The sequence below is a fragment of the Brugia malayi genome (genome assembly GCF_000002995.4).
Source record: "Brugia malayi strain FR3 genome assembly, contig: Bm_v4_Chr2_contig_001, whole genome shotgun sequence".
Classification (NCBI taxonomy): Eukaryota; Metazoa; Nematoda; class Chromadorea; order Rhabditida; family Onchocercidae; genus Brugia; species Brugia malayi.
The window spans coordinates 11,231,089-11,250,249 of NW_025062476.1; the positions used below are offsets into that span (position 1 = coordinate 11,231,089).

A 19,161-nucleotide genomic window follows, 5' to 3' on the forward strand; every position below is an offset into this window, starting at 1 on the left:
AGAAAAAGCTTATGATAATATTTTTAACAATTTCCATTTCCAGTTATTGCGTTTGATCATAATGATAATGACTTTGCAAATAATTCCAGATAATATTTCAATATGTTTTTGTGGAATAAAAAAAAAAATTTAATTAAATTATTATATAAATTTGAAAAATTTTGTAGACATTTGCTGGTGATGTACTAATCGTATTAAACCCATATGATACATTATCAACAATTTTTGATAATACAGTACAACAATTATATCGACAAAGCAATAATCTCAATAGTTTACCAGCGTTAGCTATTTTATAATTTTATTTACTATAAATAAATTTTTGATGATGATTGTTATTTATTTGTGAAACAATTAATGCAATTATATTTATCTGAAAACTAGATCAATTGTATGATTCTATCATATTTTGCATTTTCTAAATTTCAATTAAAATAATATTTGATTTATTTGAATGCTAATTACATGGATATGACAATTCCTGGTACATAATTTGCTTAAGTCTGATTAATATTCCATAATTACAATTAGCTAAATATTCATTGATCTGTTTTCTTTATTTAATTCATCACCATTATTAATGGTTTTATTTTTTTCTAAAAAAAAAAAAAAAAAAAAAAAATTTCATGTTTCTAAAAATTTATTACTATGGTAATGTCTCAAAAATTATGTTAATAAAGGAATTTGATATGGTTGATTAAATGTAAGCTTAATTTAAAAAAAAAAAAAAATGAGTTAAAAAGTCAATTAACTTATTAATCAAAAATTAGTTTCTATTTTTTATTTTTTTTACAGGCATATATTTTCCATAACTCAGAAAGCTTTGGCACGTATTGAAAACGAGCAATCAAAGCATGAATGCATTTGTTTTTGGTATATAACTTCTAAATTAAAACAAATTAACTTAGACTGTTGCAAAAGTTATTGGATGAAACAAAAACAAAAATTTAAATAATAAAAATTCATTGTATTACTATCAAGTATTATTATTACTACACTATATTTAATTTCCTAAATTTTCATTTCTTTTTTATTTCAATATTTATAGTGGTGAATCAGGTTCCGGTAAAACATACAATTTAATACAATGTGCTAATTATTTAATCAACACTTCTACGCAGTATACATTAAGACAAACAGTTACTGTGCAACAGGTATAAATTATATTTTCTTTTTTCTTGCATTATTTTGAAAAATTGTTGAATAAATTTTTTGAATAAATGATATCAATGAAGAAATAATTAAAATTTACCAAATGAAATTTAATAAGATTTTAAACTTTTAACAAATAAAATTAAAATTTTATTAGAAATTTTTTATTACGTAATATTTTAACTCATTCCAAAAATTTCCTTCAATTATTGAATAAGCTTTTTAATATTTAGCTTAAAAATTTGTCATATACATATTTCATTAATCATAATTTGTTATACTATGATAATAATAAAGAGAAAAGATAAGTTAATTATTAATGAATTATAGTTGGATGCAGTGGTACGTATACTCGATGCATTTGGAAGTGCTCGTACGTTAAAGAATACGCAAGGGACACGAATGAGTTATTTTATGGAAATGATTTATCGAAAGTAGTGTAATTATTTTTTTTATGCAAGATTTTACACATCAAAATTTACATTAAATTATTAAATAAGTTTTTTAATATTTAATTTGATGATTTTTTTACAAAGTTTTCTAGCGCAACACTTATTGGTTTTTCTGTTCATACGATTTCACAGCAACAACAACAACAACAACAACAACAACAATTGCAACAACTTCAAATACACGTGGAACTTAGTCGAATTGTTAGTCAACGACTTGGTGAATGCAATTATAATGTATTCTATGAGCTTTGTTCAAGTATGGATATTAATGAGAAACATAAATTGGGTCTAAAAAATGAACAACAATATTTTTACTTAAATCAGGTAAGTAACAAGATATTATTACATAATAAGAAATATGCAAAATAATCATATTAAAAGCCGTTAGATATGATTTTCAGGATTTAAAAAACAATTTGAAAAATTTTATAACCAATTTTTAACATAATTTGTAAATATATCAATTTTATATTACACTGTTGTAACCGATCCACTTAAAATGTTCGAAGAGGCTTAACTACTATCAATTTTGATAATACTTTATTAGTTTTAATGATAATAAATAATAAAATTTATCAATTTCTATTCAACTATAACATTAACTGTGATAATTTAGGGTAAAGTTTCAATGGATCCGCTGCTGCTATGTAAAAAATACGAAAACCTTTGCAATTCATTTGAGTTATTAGATATTAGTGAACATCAACAGGATTTCATTCAACATATTCTGGCTGCTATTTTGCATATTGGCAATTTGTTCTTTAAGGTTACTAAGGTAATCATTGTTTTGCTTATTATTAGCAAAATCTCTTTTTTAAGAAATTTTGAAGAATTAGAAAATTAAAAAAATTAAAAGCTAAAAAATTTTAGCAGAGAAATGGTGCTATAAATGAAACAAATGATCAGTCTAATGATATTGTGACTGTTGTTGAAATAGGCAATGAACAGGAGCTAAAATGGTGTGCTTATTTGTTGGAGGTTGATTTGGAATCGTTAAGTCAATTATTAACACAGAAAGAAGTGGTTAGTTAAGTTAAAAGTTTTACAGAAAAAAAAATTAGTTTAGAATTGATAGGTTTTCTAATATATGTGAAATTTAATAAGCTGCAAGAATTTGAAATTGTCAAGGTAGGTTGAAATGTCGCTATAAGTTAATATTGTTAAGCTAATACTTTGGAATAATATGAATGCGAATTTTGGTTAATTTTAAATATTACAATAATCACAGTTGAATTTGAGATCATTCAAAAAGAACTGAAATATAGAATTAATTGATATAAATAAGAATTGAAGTATAAAACAAAATTATCCATATGCATATTGCAATGAAAACATAAATGTGGCAAATTTTAATTGTAACAGAATTATAACATAACATAATTAACATAATTGGCATGATTTGACATAACATAATTAGCATAATTTAACATAACATAATTAACATAATTTAACATAAACATAATTTATTAGCTGCTAAAAATTTGAAACTGCTATTTCAGAAGACCAGTGAGGAAAGTGAAATAGCACTAGTGCCATTAAGCATTGAACAAGCATTAGATGTCAGGTAACTTTTAACTTTCAAAAATTAAAAGTTTTTAAAAATCATTTGTTTGTTTACCTGCAGAAATTATCTATTGTTTAGTTTTTGAAACAAATTATTTGCTGGATTGCTTTCTTCCTCTTCATAATCATTATTTTCAAAATTTTCAAAATAATGAAAAAAAAAAAAAGAAATCACAGATGTATTTTGATATAACATATTACAGAGATTCACTTGCTCAATTATTGTATGAGCAATTAGTTGATTGGATTTTACAACGTATCAATGGAACAACAATGAATGGATGTAACTTTATTAACAGTAATGATATGGCTACAATTGTACTTACTGATTGTTATGGTTTTGAGGTATGTAATATTTCTTTTTTGATACTGTTTATGATTTGATAATTTAATTACATATCAGTGCTATTGCTTCTTTTTTCTGAAAATTGATTCCAGTAGCCTGCAATTTAAAATTGCTCTGTTTAATTTAAATTAAATTGTTTATTGTTTTAAAGCATTTAATTTTGGTGAAATATTTATATTCTATCATATCAGTAATATATCGAAATTTAAAATTGAAAGAAGAAATAAAAGTACGATAAACAATAGAGAATTATTATACTGAAATTGATTTAGTTAGAAATATCCCATAAATATTTCTTTCATTTAGACTAGAAATTTGTTTTATTTGATATTATATGGTATATTTTTGGGTTGTTTTCTGAAAATGTGTCAACAAAATGAATAGAATTGGTTGAATATATTAAATGTTTCATTTTAATAAAATTTCGATGTCAATCAAATAAAATTTATTATTATCATTGATTAATAAGTGGTTTATTTGCAGCGTTCCACAGGTATGAATGGATTCGAACAGTTTTGCATTAATTTGTATAATGAGCGATTGGAATGGTACTATCAGCAAAAAGTGCTGAGAGAATTGCAATGGGAATATCAAAAAGATAACATTTCAGGAGTTGATATGCAAGTAAACTTTTCAAGCAAAATTGATAAAGAAGTAAAGTTTAAAAGTAAACGTTTAGTGAATTTCAATTGCTAAAAATATGTAATATAGTCGATTTAGCATATTAAACAATAATAGATTTAAAAAGACTTTTGAAATTAAAATTTGAAAAATAGATATAAATAATTTAATCCAATGAAAAAAATTTTCATTTTTATAGTCCATTCAATGGTTTAATAATGAACCAGTTATTGAGTTACTCCTTCAACGTCCAAATGGTTTACTTCCAGCATTAGATGATGAAACGAAATTTCCTAAAGTTTGCTTTATTTCCTAATCCTTCTTATTGTTTTCTATTTTTTTCGGATCCGGAAGCCACAGATAATTATTTTTTAACTGAGGGAATTCATGATACTATCTCTTTTTCCAGTTCTGCATTAAAGAAGGTATCTTGTCCATCAAATAGTAGAAATTAATTAGCAATCCTATGAAATAAAAAATGTTTAAAAATCTGTGAAAATACCGTATCCAAATAAAATTTTACCATTTCAAGGCATCTGCTGCTCGTTACTTGCAACAATGTATTCTCAATCATCAACAATCTCCTCGACAGTTATTTACTACTAAAACTGTATCAACAACAACTGCTACAACTGCAACAACAATTGTTTCTGGCTCAATGGATAGACATGAATTTGCTATTCGCCATTATGCTGGTCAAATTTGGTATGATTGCGCTCAATTTGTGGAGAAGAATCGCTTGCAAATTAGATCGGAAACAATAAAGCTACTTGCTAATAGTCAAAATTCGGTAAAAACAGATTTAATATGTCTTTTTTTGTCATAATTAACAGGCATCATATTTTGAATTGTAAATGAGATTATACCAGAATGATGTAAATTTAATTATCAGTAATTTGTAATAAATTATATCCGATTTCTTGGATTATTTTTCATAAATGTATTTTGAAAATTCAAGAGCAACTGATAAAAATTGATTGATTGATTGGTTGATTTAATTGCTCAATAAATTTTGAATTAAACAAAGTACAATAAATATTTTTATAGTCAATTGCTCAAATGTTTCAATGTTTCACAACAAACAGTACGAAATCAACACCGCAACAGTTATCGGATGGAACAATTTACGTTGCACAACGATATAATCGAGCAGCAAAAGCACTTATTGATAAAATGAATAAGTAAAATTTCATTTACCATTATTTTTTCAATCATATCTTATAGAAAGATTACTGTAAAAAGATTACTGTGAAGGTATCGTATCCATCCACAAACCTTTAAAAGGCTACGGTAAGAATATTGTATGCATCTATTAATCTAGATAAACTTAAAATGATATTTTTTAACTTACAGATCCGATTTATTGTTTTAATTCTCAATGATTAATCATTATCAATCAATATATACGCGGAATGTATGCATGTTGTAGAGGTACTGTACAATTTGTACGTTGCATGCGTAGTAATCAGGAACGTGAAACGCTGAAATTTTGTCCTCAAACAGTGGCACGACAGCTAAGATCACTTTCATTGCTTGCTACCACCAATAATTATCGTTTTGGATTTCCATATCGAGAACCATTTGATCGATTCGCCGTAAGGTCCGATAATTTCAACCAGAATTCAATTCCTTATTGTTATTAAATTATTCACATTTTTCGAATTTGTGATTCCATATGACTTAACAAATTTTTATTGCAAAATTTCATAGCTATTAAGAAAAAAACATTACAGTTACTCACAACTACGAATCAGCAGATATAAAAAAATCGATAAGAGAGGAAGGAATAAAAGCAACTTTTTGATAAAATGAAATAATTATAAAAATTCAGATATCGATGTTTACTACCATTAGATATAGTTCATTATCAAACGGTATACGAATTATCTAAAGATATCCTTGAACAACAGGGTAATAAATTCCATCAACATTACCGATTAGGTAAGCAGCTCATTAATATAATATTTTCTAAATTTCAAAAATCATTTAAAAATTCTTCAAGTTATATATTATAATAATACATCAAAATATATCATCTTTAATTCACTAAATTTAATTCATGATTACTTCTCTTATTTTTTATTAGGTAAAACGCAAGTATTTATGCGTGAACCATTACGTGAACATTTGGAAACTCGTCGTAATGTACTACTTAATAGCTCCGCTATTGTAATACAAAAAAATTTACGGAAATGGTTAGCAGAACGGAAATTTGCGAAGAAACGACATGCTGCTATAGTCTTACAATCGGGTTTACGAGGATGGCGTGCAAGGTAAATGGAAGGGAAATCAATAATTCCTATTTATACTATTAATTAGCCAGAAAAAAAAAAAAAATAGCAAATTCCATTAAAAAGTAACAAAATTTGTAAGTTATATATTGAAGACGTGAAGTTGAACGTCGCCGAAAAGAAATTCGTAAAGCTATTGATATGGAAACTCGAAAGATACGTCGCCTGAATTTATACGCAGAAACGGAGGAAGGATGTGAAAACAATACCGTATTAGCAACGGAATATAATCAAACAATGGATTCATCATCTGTAGCTGATGTACAGTATTTAGATTTACCAAAAAGCGTTGAGAACGATTTGAAGAAAGGATTATTTTCTAACAGGTAGGTATTATCAGTTATTTTAATCATCATATGATCAGTGAATTTATAGAGGTGTGATTTAATTTACTTAAGTTATAAAAATTACTTAACTAATGAGTAATTAGAAGAATATTTAAAATAAAAATGAATTTGCTAAGTAATGAACCAATTTGCAGGATGTCTGATATTCGAACTGTATATCATTATATTCCATATAACAAGCGTATCGGTAAATCGTTAGAACTTCCTATGGAAACCATTGAACAGTTTGCAGAAAATAATTTTAAAGTATGTATTAATTTGACGTAAGCTATGATAACAAATTACGTGAACTTTTCTCTACGATTGCTATGTAATCATAAATGATCAATAAATAGATTAAAATATTAAAACTATCAAATTTTGGCCTGCAAATAATATTTTAAATTCTTTGAAAAGACCGCGAATAAATGAATAATTAACAAAAACGAAAATTGTCGAAGTTCATAGCAAAATTTTTAAACTTCCAACTAATCATATATTTACTTTAAATTTGAAATATATAAAAAAGACACTAAAATTTATTTTTAAACTTGAATTATTCATTAATAAAGCATGCAATTTTCTTTTTTCCTAATCAATTCGTTATTTTAAAAGATGGTAAATGTAAAAAAAAAAAATCAATTGGTCAATTATAATTTATTTATTTATCAATTGTTTTATCAATTGAAAATCAATTAGTCAATTATAATTAACTTATTTATAGGGCCATTTGCTACAAATGCGACGTGAACCAATTGCTACACCATTTTTACATAAAGAAACTGAAATGGAATTTAATCAATCGTTGGAAATGTTTGCAATGATATTACGATATATGAATAATACACAAATGAATAGTGAACAATTAGCAATTCTTGGCAAAGCAATAATTCAAACAGTAAGTATTATTGCAATTAAATTCATATAACTAATCAATGATTCACTTTTATAAACTAAAATTTAAAATAATCTGAGTTCATTCATCAGATATTTGAAATATTGTATAATTTATAATCTGTTCTCTAACTCATCCAAATGATCCAATTTATTTTGCAGTTTCTTATTTTGTTCCAGTGATTTATTCACTGAATATTACTTAACAAAATATTTTCAACTATGATTCATTTTTTATAAGATATATAAAAATTGAAATAATCTGATCATATTCATGATTTAATGACTTAAAACCTTACTATCATTATTGATATTAAATAAGTGATAAAATAAATCTGATAACTATTCCTTATTCATCGACAATCTGTCAGTCATTGTTTATCTCACCTGTAAATCATTTTGTTTAATAGTTGGCGACAATATTAGTAAAATCAATAAATATTCTTGATTATGCTAGTTTTATTCTTATTTTTTTATGTTGTATTTTGTTAACATTTTTCTTAACTATTCTTAATTATACTAGTTAAAAAAAAATGAATTGAAAAAAATACCATCCTGTTTTTTTGAGTTTAAGGAAAAAAAAGTAAATTCAAAAGTTGAAATTTTTATTTTGAATTAATTAAGGAACTTCGTCCTAAAAAATTTTAATATTTTAAACAGAAAAAGTAAATTTTAATTATAAATGAATTTTAGAAATAAATTTTAGGCATTAAATAATCCGACACAAAGGGATGAACTTTTGGTGCAACTTTGTACTCAAACATATCGTAACGGAGTGAAAAATAATGCTGATAAAGCTTGGACATTACTTCTTGGTGCAATTAATAGCTTCACACCTTCACCACAACTATTTCCTGCTCTTATGAAGTAAATTTCTCTCCTAAGTAATTTAACTCTCTCCTAAGTAAATTTCATACCTATACTATAGCTCTATCCTTTTGCTATGAAATAAGTTTTTTAATGAAAAATACAAGTGGAACCTTTTTAATTTCAATAATTAAATTACTGCGGGATAAAAAATTTAAATTGTTCGTAATTTTGCAAAATATCAATGAAAAATATATCGATTGATACGAAGAAATTAACAAATTTTAGGAAAAAATAAGTAATATTAGATATTAAATGTCATTATATAGTATAAAGCAAAAGAATATCTTTTTAACATTTATTTTTTCTTTCTTTTTATTTTAAATTTAAATTCATAGTTATTTCGAACAACAAACACCAAATTTATCACGACAATTAATCGATAGCTTACTACGACAATGTATTGGTAATAAAGATTTACCAAAATTTCGTTATTTTGCACCAACATTCCTTGAACAGGTGAATTTTCTCTTTTTTTTACTACCTTAATTAATTATTATTCTTTTCATCATTAATCACTAATTATTATTATTATACGAGGTGACGTTTTGCTGTGACAATATTCAATAACATTTGAAAATAAAAACGAATGCATTCTAAAAAATAAGAGGATTATAAAATAAGTGATGGTAATATTGTTATATTATGTAGATTAATTTTTTCCACATAAAAACACAATCCACTCTCAAGTAATTAAATTAGTATATTAATCAATTCTGAATTGGAAAACATTTTCTAATTTTGATTATTTAAAAATTTATCGACAAATTATGCATTTTAACTTTTTGTTTATAGAATGTGTCCTATGCAAATGGTTTTCTCCTTTATTTTCTTTATTTTTCTATATATAACAATAATATGAATTAGTCTGAATCATTAAAATTAACCTGAATCAAATTTATTTCTATCAAATTAGCATAATTTTTTTCAATTTGAGTTTGTTAAATTATACATTTATTAAATTTGAATTTGTTAAATTATGTATTATTTATATTGATTAGTTCCATTTCAGTAAATCATTAACATAGATTTTCTTTCTTTATTTTTTCGTTTTTTTTTTTAAGGCTAGTTTTAAACAACAACAAGCTGCTGTATTACGAATTAAATGTGCTGATCAACATGAAGCATTATTTGAAGTGCATTCTTGGATGACTGCTGATGAATTAGCACAAAGATGTTTGCAAATTCGGTGAGTTTTTTGATAATTTAATTCTAGTAATTAGCTAATTAATTAATCATTAATTGGATACTGAATAATTTCCATTACGTTAGTATTATCATTTTGTAACTTTAATTTGATTAATTTTAATTTAAACATTTTTTATAGTGGTATTGGTGATCCAGATGGTTGGACATTAAGTGTGGAAGATGAACGTTTTGCTATATTTGCACCAGGAAATTGTTATGTTTATGATATATTAGCACAAATGGAGCAACAATCAATTGGTTGTTTATTTTTTGTTCATTAAGTAAATTGAGTAAATTTCTATTAATTTATTAATAAATTAAGTCATGAATTAATTTTTATAATTCATAATTTATTTTATTTATTTATTTAATTTGCTTTGCTTCATGTTAATTTACTTTTCTTTTTGATAATGTTTGCATAATTGTAGAAAGTAATAATGGAATTTTTATCATGTATGATAATAGCATTAATTGGAAAGTTTCACGAAATAATGGAAAAGTTATGGGAAGAGAAATATTGCAACAAAATGAAACTGATAATAATACTGCAAAACAGGTAAAATGCATATTATTATAAATATTTGCAGGTAAATTAAATGCTATTTTAAATTATTATTTCTTTAGGAAATATTCCTTTTTGTTTATCTTTAGGAGTTTATTTTCCTTTTTTTTTTTTTTTTTTTTGTTACATCCATATTTTTGTTGAGTACCAATAATTACCCAACAAAAAATACAAATAATTGCTGAAATAATATTTTTTTACTCTTTGATTTTTTATTTTCTTATAATTTCAATGTTTGCTTCAAATTTTCTTTTCAATATTGAGTGCTGAAACAACAACCAAATGACAAAATTATTTTACTTTCTTTAAAATAAAATGAAAATATATAGAGAAATATATTCGATAAATAATTGAAAATTAAAAAATAAAAAAAAAAAGTACAGTTGTGACATTTTTCAGAATGATATTTTACCAAATCGTTTTGCAACAAACACCAAACGACAATCACGACAAGAACAACAACCAATGGTACCACAACGATCGGTGCAATTTGTACCAGAAGCAATACAAAATGATTTATATGCTGAATCTAGGCTAAAAGAATCAAATTATCGAACATTTGATACAGATACATCTATTTATGAAGGAAATACAACAAAAACACCTCCAATACCACCGCCACATTGGGATTCAAATTTAAATGAGCACCAATCATATCGTCAACAACAACAGTACAAAATTGAAGAAGAGGAAGGAAAAGATGGGTATGAGTTAGCTGTTTTTAAAATGGAATTTATCAAAAAGATGGGTATGAGTTTGTTTTAAAACTGAAATTTTTTTTTTTTTTTAAATTATTATTACTTTTTTCTTTAGGAAATATTTCTTGAGGAAATAGATGTAGTCATTTTGTCAAACTTACAAAAATAAATTAAAAAATGAGTATAATTTTTAAGTATAATTTTTTCTTTTTGTTGTTGAATAATAATAATAATACTATTTGTTTTATTTTCAATTTTATTTTTACCTAATTTATTATCAAATTTAAAATCTTGGTGTATCTCATTTAAAGTTTGATAAAATCTTGAAAGATAAATATGTAGAGAATATTTTCAGTGAATGTTTATATGGTCAACAACAGCAAGCATTACCAGAATTATCAGCAAGTACTTTAAACAATCGATATAAAATTAATCAAAATCCTGGTATGTTTATCAATAATTCTTTGTTTATTTCAAATTTATTATATTTATTAATATTTATTTAATTAAATTTATATATTTTTTTTTAGATCCTACAAATAATTTCAACAATAATTATTATTATGATACGGTAATGGATCGTAAACGTTGTGATGATAACATCTACGGTAATGTTAACTATGATGGTCGCAATATGATAGATGATGATAATTTATATGTTCGTTTTTCTTTCCTTTTTTTTTAAATTTTATTTTCATATTAATAATTACTTTAATTTTACAATCGCTCATTATTTATCTGTAATAATAGCTAAAACAATAACAGCAAAAGCATCAACAACGTGATAGTACATTGCAACGTTATCGACGTCAACAACAGCAATTTGTTGAACTTCGACAACAACAACAACAACAGCAATATGATCAGCAACGCAATTTTGCTTATATACCACAACAATTTACTGCGATGGCTACTATTGTAAGAAATGCTAATTGTTAATTGATGCATTTATTTTTTCTTGCACATTTTATTATAATAGAATAATAATTCTTAATAATTTATCGAGGAAAACTATCCATACAAAGCATTCATAGCTATATTAATTAGATATGTTATCATTAAGATAATTTAAATTTTCCAATTATATACAAATACATAGTTTTTGAAAAAATAAAAATTTGCATTAATTAAAATCTTTACGACAATTATATAAAATAATAGTCAATAATTATAAAAAAAGAAGCATAAAATGATTAACAAATTTTTTTTTTTTTTTTTTTTAAACGATAATCACTGATATATTTTAAACAATAATTAATAATTTTTTATTATTTTTTTCAATTTAATTTGGTTTTTTTCGTCGATTTTTTTCAGCCTTTTGTACCAACTCAGGTACAATTTATGCCTGTAATGCTTCCAACTACATCATTCTTACCGCCACAACAATTACCGCCACAGCTATCACATCAACAAACAATGATAACTGCTGTGGAAAATACAAATGGTAAATAATTTCAATTTAATTATTTTATATTTATCATACAATCAATTAAATGTGTTAATTGATAGTAGCTGTTACTACCATTAGCTGTATATTACATTTGTGTATTCTGTCGTACTCTTTTTAGTTCTAAAACTTTGGAAATTTATATAGTTTTATATTTTTAGGATTTTAAAACTAATATACTTTTCCTTTTTGAATTTTCTAGTTCTTCAAAACATAGAATTAGAAAAGTCAAAAAGAAAAAATAGAAGAAATTAAACAAACAATAATAAATTGAAGTGTATAAAAAACAGTGGAATAAGTTATTGCTTTAATTATTTTGCCAAAATTTTTGTCTTCTTCCTCTATCTTTACCATAATTTTATTTAGGACAGCAATTAATTAATCAACAGCTAAATGCGACAAATGTGTCATCATCATCAACAACTGTTCTTATGAATACCATTGATAGCAATAATATGCAACAACATCATTCTGATATTTTTACGGTACAAAAATTTCAATTTATAATAAAGTTTAAACCATAAATCAAAGATTGAAGTGTACAAATCTTCAAATAGAAATTTAAGTCATATAAACTTGAATGAAATTATGAATTCAGTAACATTAAAGTTATAAGCAATCTTACAAATTTAATAATCATATTACAGCAACATGGAGAATTAGAAACACATGCCTTGTGCTGTTCAACACCACAACAATTAAATCAACTAGCTGGTGAAAAATTAATTTAGAAATTTTATTTTTCATTTCTTTGAATTCACTTTTTCTTTTTCTTCGAAGTTACATAAAAGTTTTTGTGATAAATAAATTTTAAAGCTACTCGATTTAATAAAATAAATCAACCAATAATAGGTTAATCAATCTGCTAAAATGGATTAATTGAAAATAATAAATTAGTAGACTATAAAGTTATTTAATTATTTTTAACAACTATCATAACTATTACCAAAATAATTCATAAAATATTGTTTTATAAATTAAAAGAATTTCTGATTCTTTTTATTTTCAGAAGAATCGCTAATTAGCGCTCCATCAGAGCAATCATCCGTCTCAACACGCATCAGACGTATGCAAATTCCAACGAAAGCAAGTGATGTCGATCAATTCTTGGATGCTATCTTTGAACAGGTATCAATTAACTAAGTTTAAATTATTATTTTTTTGAACTTATTCTTAAATATAATTTACTGAATTACTACTGTTAAATGATAATAAGATGAACTAAATTTGATAACTTAAATTTAAATTAAATATTGCAATTTTGAAAGAAAAAATTAATACTTCAAATTTAGATTACAGAATTTTAATTCCAAAAATTTTAATATTTTAAACTTAGGAACATATTCTCAGGTTTTGCCAGCAAATGATCTAGAACAAACCGATGATAATCATTTCAATGCTGCAATGATAACTAATACAATTAAAGGAACTCTTTCTACTGATGCCAACGACACTTTACAATCGGTTAATTTTACCTTTTTCTATCAATTTTATGGCTATAAAAAAATTACATTATTTTTAATTAATTAAATTAATATTCTAATTATTCCAATTTTTTTTTCTTGCATATTTCATATTTTAGACATCACAACAATGTATGACAACAACGATAAATTATGCAGCACAACCAATGATGTTAATGCTACCTGTAGAAAGTATTGATTTCATTTCTTTTGTTTGTTTTTTTTTTTATAAATTTTCTTTTAAAGTAACAAATAATAATGAAAATTTTTTAGGTCGTATGCTTACTTCAAGTCAACAACAACAACAACAAAATCAAGAACAAGTTTATGCTAATAATACCATAACTAATGGTACTATCACTAATACACCGTTATCACCAGTAATGCCAATTATGGTACCGGTTAGTTTCCCTTTTTTTCTTTCCCTCCCTCTCTCTCTCTCTCTCACCTCTTCTATTCATCATAATTGATTTCAATTTGAATTTACACTTATCATATAATTTATATCAGCATTGATAAAATTATTTTAATTATGGTAATTGAATGATAATTTTTAATTTGTTACTGAAAACAAAAAGAAGAAAAAAAAAAAACAGAATTCTAGCTGAATGATGAATATTTAATGATTTGAATGAAAATAAATTCAAATAGATTAATTATTGTAAAAAAAAATATTTCAATTTTAGTTTAACATTTAGTACTATATAATTAGATAGATCATATTGATCGTTTTTTTTTTTTGTATTTTTGTTAAATTTTATTATTTTTTCTCTTTCTTACACTAAGTTTTGATTGATAAGCATTTTTAGATGATGTGTATGTCACCGACACCAACCACAACTGTTACAGCATGTTTATCACCAGTACCGTTTAAGTATGTTTATTTAAATAAATTTCATTATCACTATTCTATGATATGATAAATTTTTTCTAATGAAAATATATAAAGTTTCATTCATATTTATAAGGAAAAAAATAGAAAAGTTTTGCTTGCTAATGCTAGCAAATTTGAATAAAGGAAAAAAAGAGGAGAAAATAACTCTGATTTTTTTAAGTATCATAAATGGCTACTGGGATCATAACTAATTTATGCGAGTTCAGATTTAATTTATAGATGAAAACGAAATGAAAACTACTTTATAATGGAGACTTTATGCATTTTCATAAAATTGATTTCTTCCTGGCATATTATTTTAACCATTATTTTTAATATTATATTTTTTTGTACTATATCTCGAAGTGTTATGTTATGGTTTTAAATTAGGTTATTAGAACAATTTATGCTTTAAAAAGAGAATATTCACTTTTCTATCTTATTTTAAATAATGAATTAATTACTTTATCAGTCAATAAATTGTTGCTTGATCAGTTCTATTATATTTACTCACTGGAACGACTGTTGATTTTTCCTTTCTTGAAGAATAAATTAAAATTTTTTTGTTAATCTAATTTTTAGATTTTCATAAGATCAATCATTTTTCTAACCAATCTATCAATTTGAGAAATTCAATAGCCAATGATAGTGTTTCACAACCAATTGAACGAACATTATCACCAATATCGGTTTGTTACAATTATAATGCAACATCTACTCCGTGTAGCAATGGTATTTTGACGTCTAACACGTACGCAAATGGTACTATGACGTCTAAAGCGCATATAAATGGCACTAACCATAGCGAGGTTCGGTTTTTTTCTTTTGAAAACAGAAAATGCTTCAAGAAATTTCATTTTATTTATGATTGTCTATGATCGCTTCAATAACTTTAATCAATATCCATCAGATCAATCGATCGGACTATTAATTTAAATAATTTTTCTCAAAATATTTTTTAAAAAAAATTGCTAAATATAACAGGACGATAAAACATAAAATAAAAAAAAAAAAGATGAAAAAATTTTGATCAAATATTTTAACTTACATATTAGCATATTTATTTTATTAATAATTTTTTTATTTTTAATTTCATATCGCTTAATCCTTTGATTACTATTATATAAATTATATTCGTACCATCAAACTTTATTCGTTTTTGTTTTTTTTTTTATCATCAAATTTTATTCTTATTATCAAACTTATTATCACTATGCCTTAATAAATCTTTGATTCAATTCATAATTTCTATAATTTTGATTTTTTTTTATAGCGTAATAATGGCGAATTATCAGGCTCATCAACTACAATGATAATTGCAAGTTTGCTTAGAAATTCTATAATTTCATTTTAATACTGTATTAATTATTCAAATTAATTAATTAATTAACTTTACATGATTTACCTAATTTTACAATTAAGCTAAAAGAATACTTTTAATCAAGTGAGAAAAATAACATTTACAATGATTTTAGATCAATAATATTATCTTTTTCTTTATCTCTCTCTCTCTCTCTCTTTTCCTTCTGTTCCTTAAATTTAAATTATTATTTTTTTTTTCAGCGCTCTTCACCACTGCCCGAAATAGCACAATCACCAACAAATTTAGACGAGAAAGGTCGCGTGGGTCAAATACAACCAACGTCAACCAAAGCACGGTAGACAGTCGTGATGTTATCAATAGATTTATTATTATCAATATATAAATATATATTTCTTTATATGCTTACATGTTTATTTATTAATGATATGTTTATAAAATGTTTATTTATTTACAACAGCTTATTTACAAAATATTTATTTCTTTATAATAATATGCTTATATTTATTTATAATAATATGATCATAAAATATTTATTTATAATATGCTTATAATATATTTATTTATTTATAATAATATACTTATAAAATATTTATTTATTTATAATAATATACCTATAAAATATTTATTTATAATAATATGTTTATAAAATATTTATTTATAATAATATGTTCATAAAATTTTTATTTATAATAATATGCTTGTGAAATATTTATCGATAATAATATGTCTGTGAAATATTTATTTATTTTTAATAATATGCTTATTTATAATAGCATGTTTGCAAAATATTTATCAATTTTTAATAAATAGTACGTCTATAAAATATTTAATAAGAAAAAATGTCCCAATTATTAATTTCTAGAATTTTTGCACTTTTTTTGAAAGAAAGGGAAGAATTGCGAAAAAAGTAAAAAAGATTTAAGAATAAAGAAAAAAAAAAAAACAAAATAAAATATGATAATGAATGGATGTCCGTCCAATGAATTTTCAAGACAAATTAAATTGAAATCAATTTTTTAAGTGTTTTTTTTTTTCTTCGAGAAACACTGAGAGAATAAAAAAAAGAAAATTTTTGAAGGAATTTATATGACAAAATAGTGTGTCAAAATAATATTTTTAGATACGAAATTTTAATTCCTCAATTAAAAACTCATCAAAGTTAATATAACAAATGCAATCATAATTAATAAAACTTTCATTACTTCTGTAAAATGTGAATTAATTAATTATAGATATATTGGACCAGTGCATCCACAAACAAATGAATGCTTGAAGAGTCCAACATTAGCAACAAAAAATTCGCAGTGTAGACAAAAGGTGAAGTAATTTTTTCTAATTTATTAATCCATTTTCTTTCAAATTAATAAAATACTTATTAAAAGATTACCATTAATTAATAATTATAGGCTTAAATAATAACTAATCAAGAATTATGATTATAGCTATAAAATATTTTGTTTCTATCATAGCACAAATGTGCCAAGAAATAGGCTAATAAATGATCATTTTAAATTATAGGAACAAAATCACTCTCAACATCAGCAATTGGACTATATTAGAAATCAATTTAGTCCTACTGAAGCAGACGAGAATTATTATTATGGTACAGCTAAACGTGAACAAATATATTCAGGTTAATATTACAGGATAATGTAAACTTTTGAAAATAGGTCAGAAAGGATAAATTATGAATTTTTCAAATTAATATTGTCATTCTTTGTGTATCACTTTTTCATTGAAAAAATCTAATTTATGTTCTTTTAAAACTTTTATGTATTACTAATTTATATATTAATTCCAAAAAAAAAAGAAAAAAAAAAGGAAAGAAAGATTGTGAAAATAATATTAATTCTAGAGCGAAAAAAAAAAGCTAAATTGTAAATTTTTAAAGTCAACATCATCATTTTTTGTCAATCATTTTTTTTTTTTTTTTTCAAAAAAACTAATTTACTTGTTTTTCGACTTTTATATATTAATAATTGATATTTGGTATTTGTCATATTAACTCAAAGAAGAAAAATGCGATTTAATAATATTAATTTCAAGTCGAAAAAAAGCTAAATTGTAAATTTTTTGAATTAAAATTATCATTCTTGCTATATATTTGTTAATAAAAAAAATCCTTTTCATACAATTATCAATGATAATACCTCATCATTCCTGTTTCTTCATAAAATGCTGTATACATTTGCTTATCAGTGTTGTTATTTTATTGATTTTTCATTTATCACTTAAATTGCTTCATTAAATTTAGCAGTTAAATTTGTTAAAATTCATTTTTTAACTTACTTCAAGTTTTGATTTATTGTGATAAAAACTAGCAATAGCATGCTTATCTCTTAATTATTCTTAATAAATTTATATTTCTAAAAATCAATAATTTTTAGGAAGATCTGCAATATCATCACAAGATAATATCATATCATCATCATTATCATCACATCCAAATCAAACATTACGACGAACACAGCAATGCTTTCGACCGCAATCATCGTTATCACCATCACCACGATTGGTTACTAAACCGGAAACAGGATTCGGTACAAGAATTACTGATAGCAATGAAATCATTTATGGCAACAATCTTTCAAAATTGGTATTTCCTTTTTTCATTCCTTCATTTTTTTGTTTTTCCGAAGTGTAATTTTGAGATATTTAAATCATGAATGAAATGCTTTTAATAAAAAAAAAAGAGAGAGAGAAAGGTACAAAATATTTATTTGAACATTTTGAAGAAAAAGAATTTTTAAAAGTGTCTATGATTAATTAAAATAGAATATTTGAATGTATCAATTTGTAGAACATTTATGGTAGTCCAGCAATACGAAATACAAATACGAGAGATTCGGATAATATCGTAAGGGAGAAAAAATCATTGAGAGCTGTTGTTGAATTTGAAAATGATGCATTGAGAAGAACTGGTGGAAGAGCAAAAGTAAGTTTATTAAATATTAGTAAATTTATCAAATATTTTATTTACTAGAAAATTAATTAATTAATTTTTTTGTTTTTTTACATACTTATTAATCAATTAATTTTCTTTATTTTCAATTTGATTATCAATTGAAAGATGTTAAATTCTCAAATGTTATC

At 23.9% G+C, this 19,161-nt stretch overlaps 1 protein-coding gene across 1 annotated transcript in view; it reads left to right on the forward strand.

Moving 5' to 3' along the window:
* Bma-hum-4.2 (IQ calmodulin-binding motif family protein) overlaps nt 1–19,161 on the forward strand; it is a gene marked incomplete at both ends in the record, with an annotated part of 30,551 nt that overhangs the window by 2,156 nt on the left and 9,234 nt on the right. Inside the window, 43 exons of the mRNA XM_043079248.1 lie at nt 168–283; nt 796–873; nt 1,049–1,154; nt 1,483–1,586; nt 1,697–1,928; nt 2,221–2,379; nt 2,475–2,627; nt 3,104–3,168; nt 3,371–3,512; nt 3,997–4,137; nt 4,334–4,432; nt 4,667–4,924; nt 5,182–5,315; nt 5,564–5,734; nt 5,966–6,075; nt 6,221–6,407; nt 6,521–6,751; nt 6,907–7,018; nt 7,476–7,649; nt 8,352–8,512; nt 8,851–8,971; nt 9,577–9,701; nt 9,840–9,958; nt 10,129–10,256; nt 10,662–10,966; nt 11,316–11,404; nt 11,491–11,618; nt 11,726–11,878; nt 12,275–12,404; nt 12,774–12,892; nt 13,055–13,121; nt 13,417–13,535; nt 13,758–13,871; nt 13,990–14,062; nt 14,144–14,271; nt 14,680–14,744; nt 15,373–15,553; nt 16,018–16,062; nt 16,308–16,402; nt 17,301–17,385; nt 17,587–17,701; nt 18,456–18,664; nt 18,869–19,003. Coding sequence (XP_042935182.1) covers nt 168–283; nt 796–873; nt 1,049–1,154; nt 1,483–1,586; nt 1,697–1,928; nt 2,221–2,379; nt 2,475–2,627; nt 3,104–3,168; nt 3,371–3,512; nt 3,997–4,137; nt 4,334–4,432; nt 4,667–4,924; nt 5,182–5,315; nt 5,564–5,734; nt 5,966–6,075; nt 6,221–6,407; nt 6,521–6,751; nt 6,907–7,018; nt 7,476–7,649; nt 8,352–8,512; nt 8,851–8,971; nt 9,577–9,701; nt 9,840–9,958; nt 10,129–10,256; nt 10,662–10,966; nt 11,316–11,404; nt 11,491–11,618; nt 11,726–11,878; nt 12,275–12,404; nt 12,774–12,892; nt 13,055–13,121; nt 13,417–13,535; nt 13,758–13,871; nt 13,990–14,062; nt 14,144–14,271; nt 14,680–14,744; nt 15,373–15,553; nt 16,018–16,062; nt 16,308–16,402; nt 17,301–17,385; nt 17,587–17,701; nt 18,456–18,664; nt 18,869–19,003 — 5,781 coding nt within the window. The remainder of the gene's footprint in view (nt 1–167; nt 284–795; nt 874–1,048; nt 1,155–1,482; nt 1,587–1,696; nt 1,929–2,220; nt 2,380–2,474; nt 2,628–3,103; nt 3,169–3,370; nt 3,513–3,996; nt 4,138–4,333; nt 4,433–4,666; nt 4,925–5,181; nt 5,316–5,563; nt 5,735–5,965; nt 6,076–6,220; nt 6,408–6,520; nt 6,752–6,906; nt 7,019–7,475; nt 7,650–8,351; nt 8,513–8,850; nt 8,972–9,576; nt 9,702–9,839; nt 9,959–10,128; nt 10,257–10,661; nt 10,967–11,315; nt 11,405–11,490; nt 11,619–11,725; nt 11,879–12,274; nt 12,405–12,773; nt 12,893–13,054; nt 13,122–13,416; nt 13,536–13,757; nt 13,872–13,989; nt 14,063–14,143; nt 14,272–14,679; nt 14,745–15,372; nt 15,554–16,017; nt 16,063–16,307; nt 16,403–17,300; nt 17,386–17,586; nt 17,702–18,455; nt 18,665–18,868; nt 19,004–19,161) is intronic.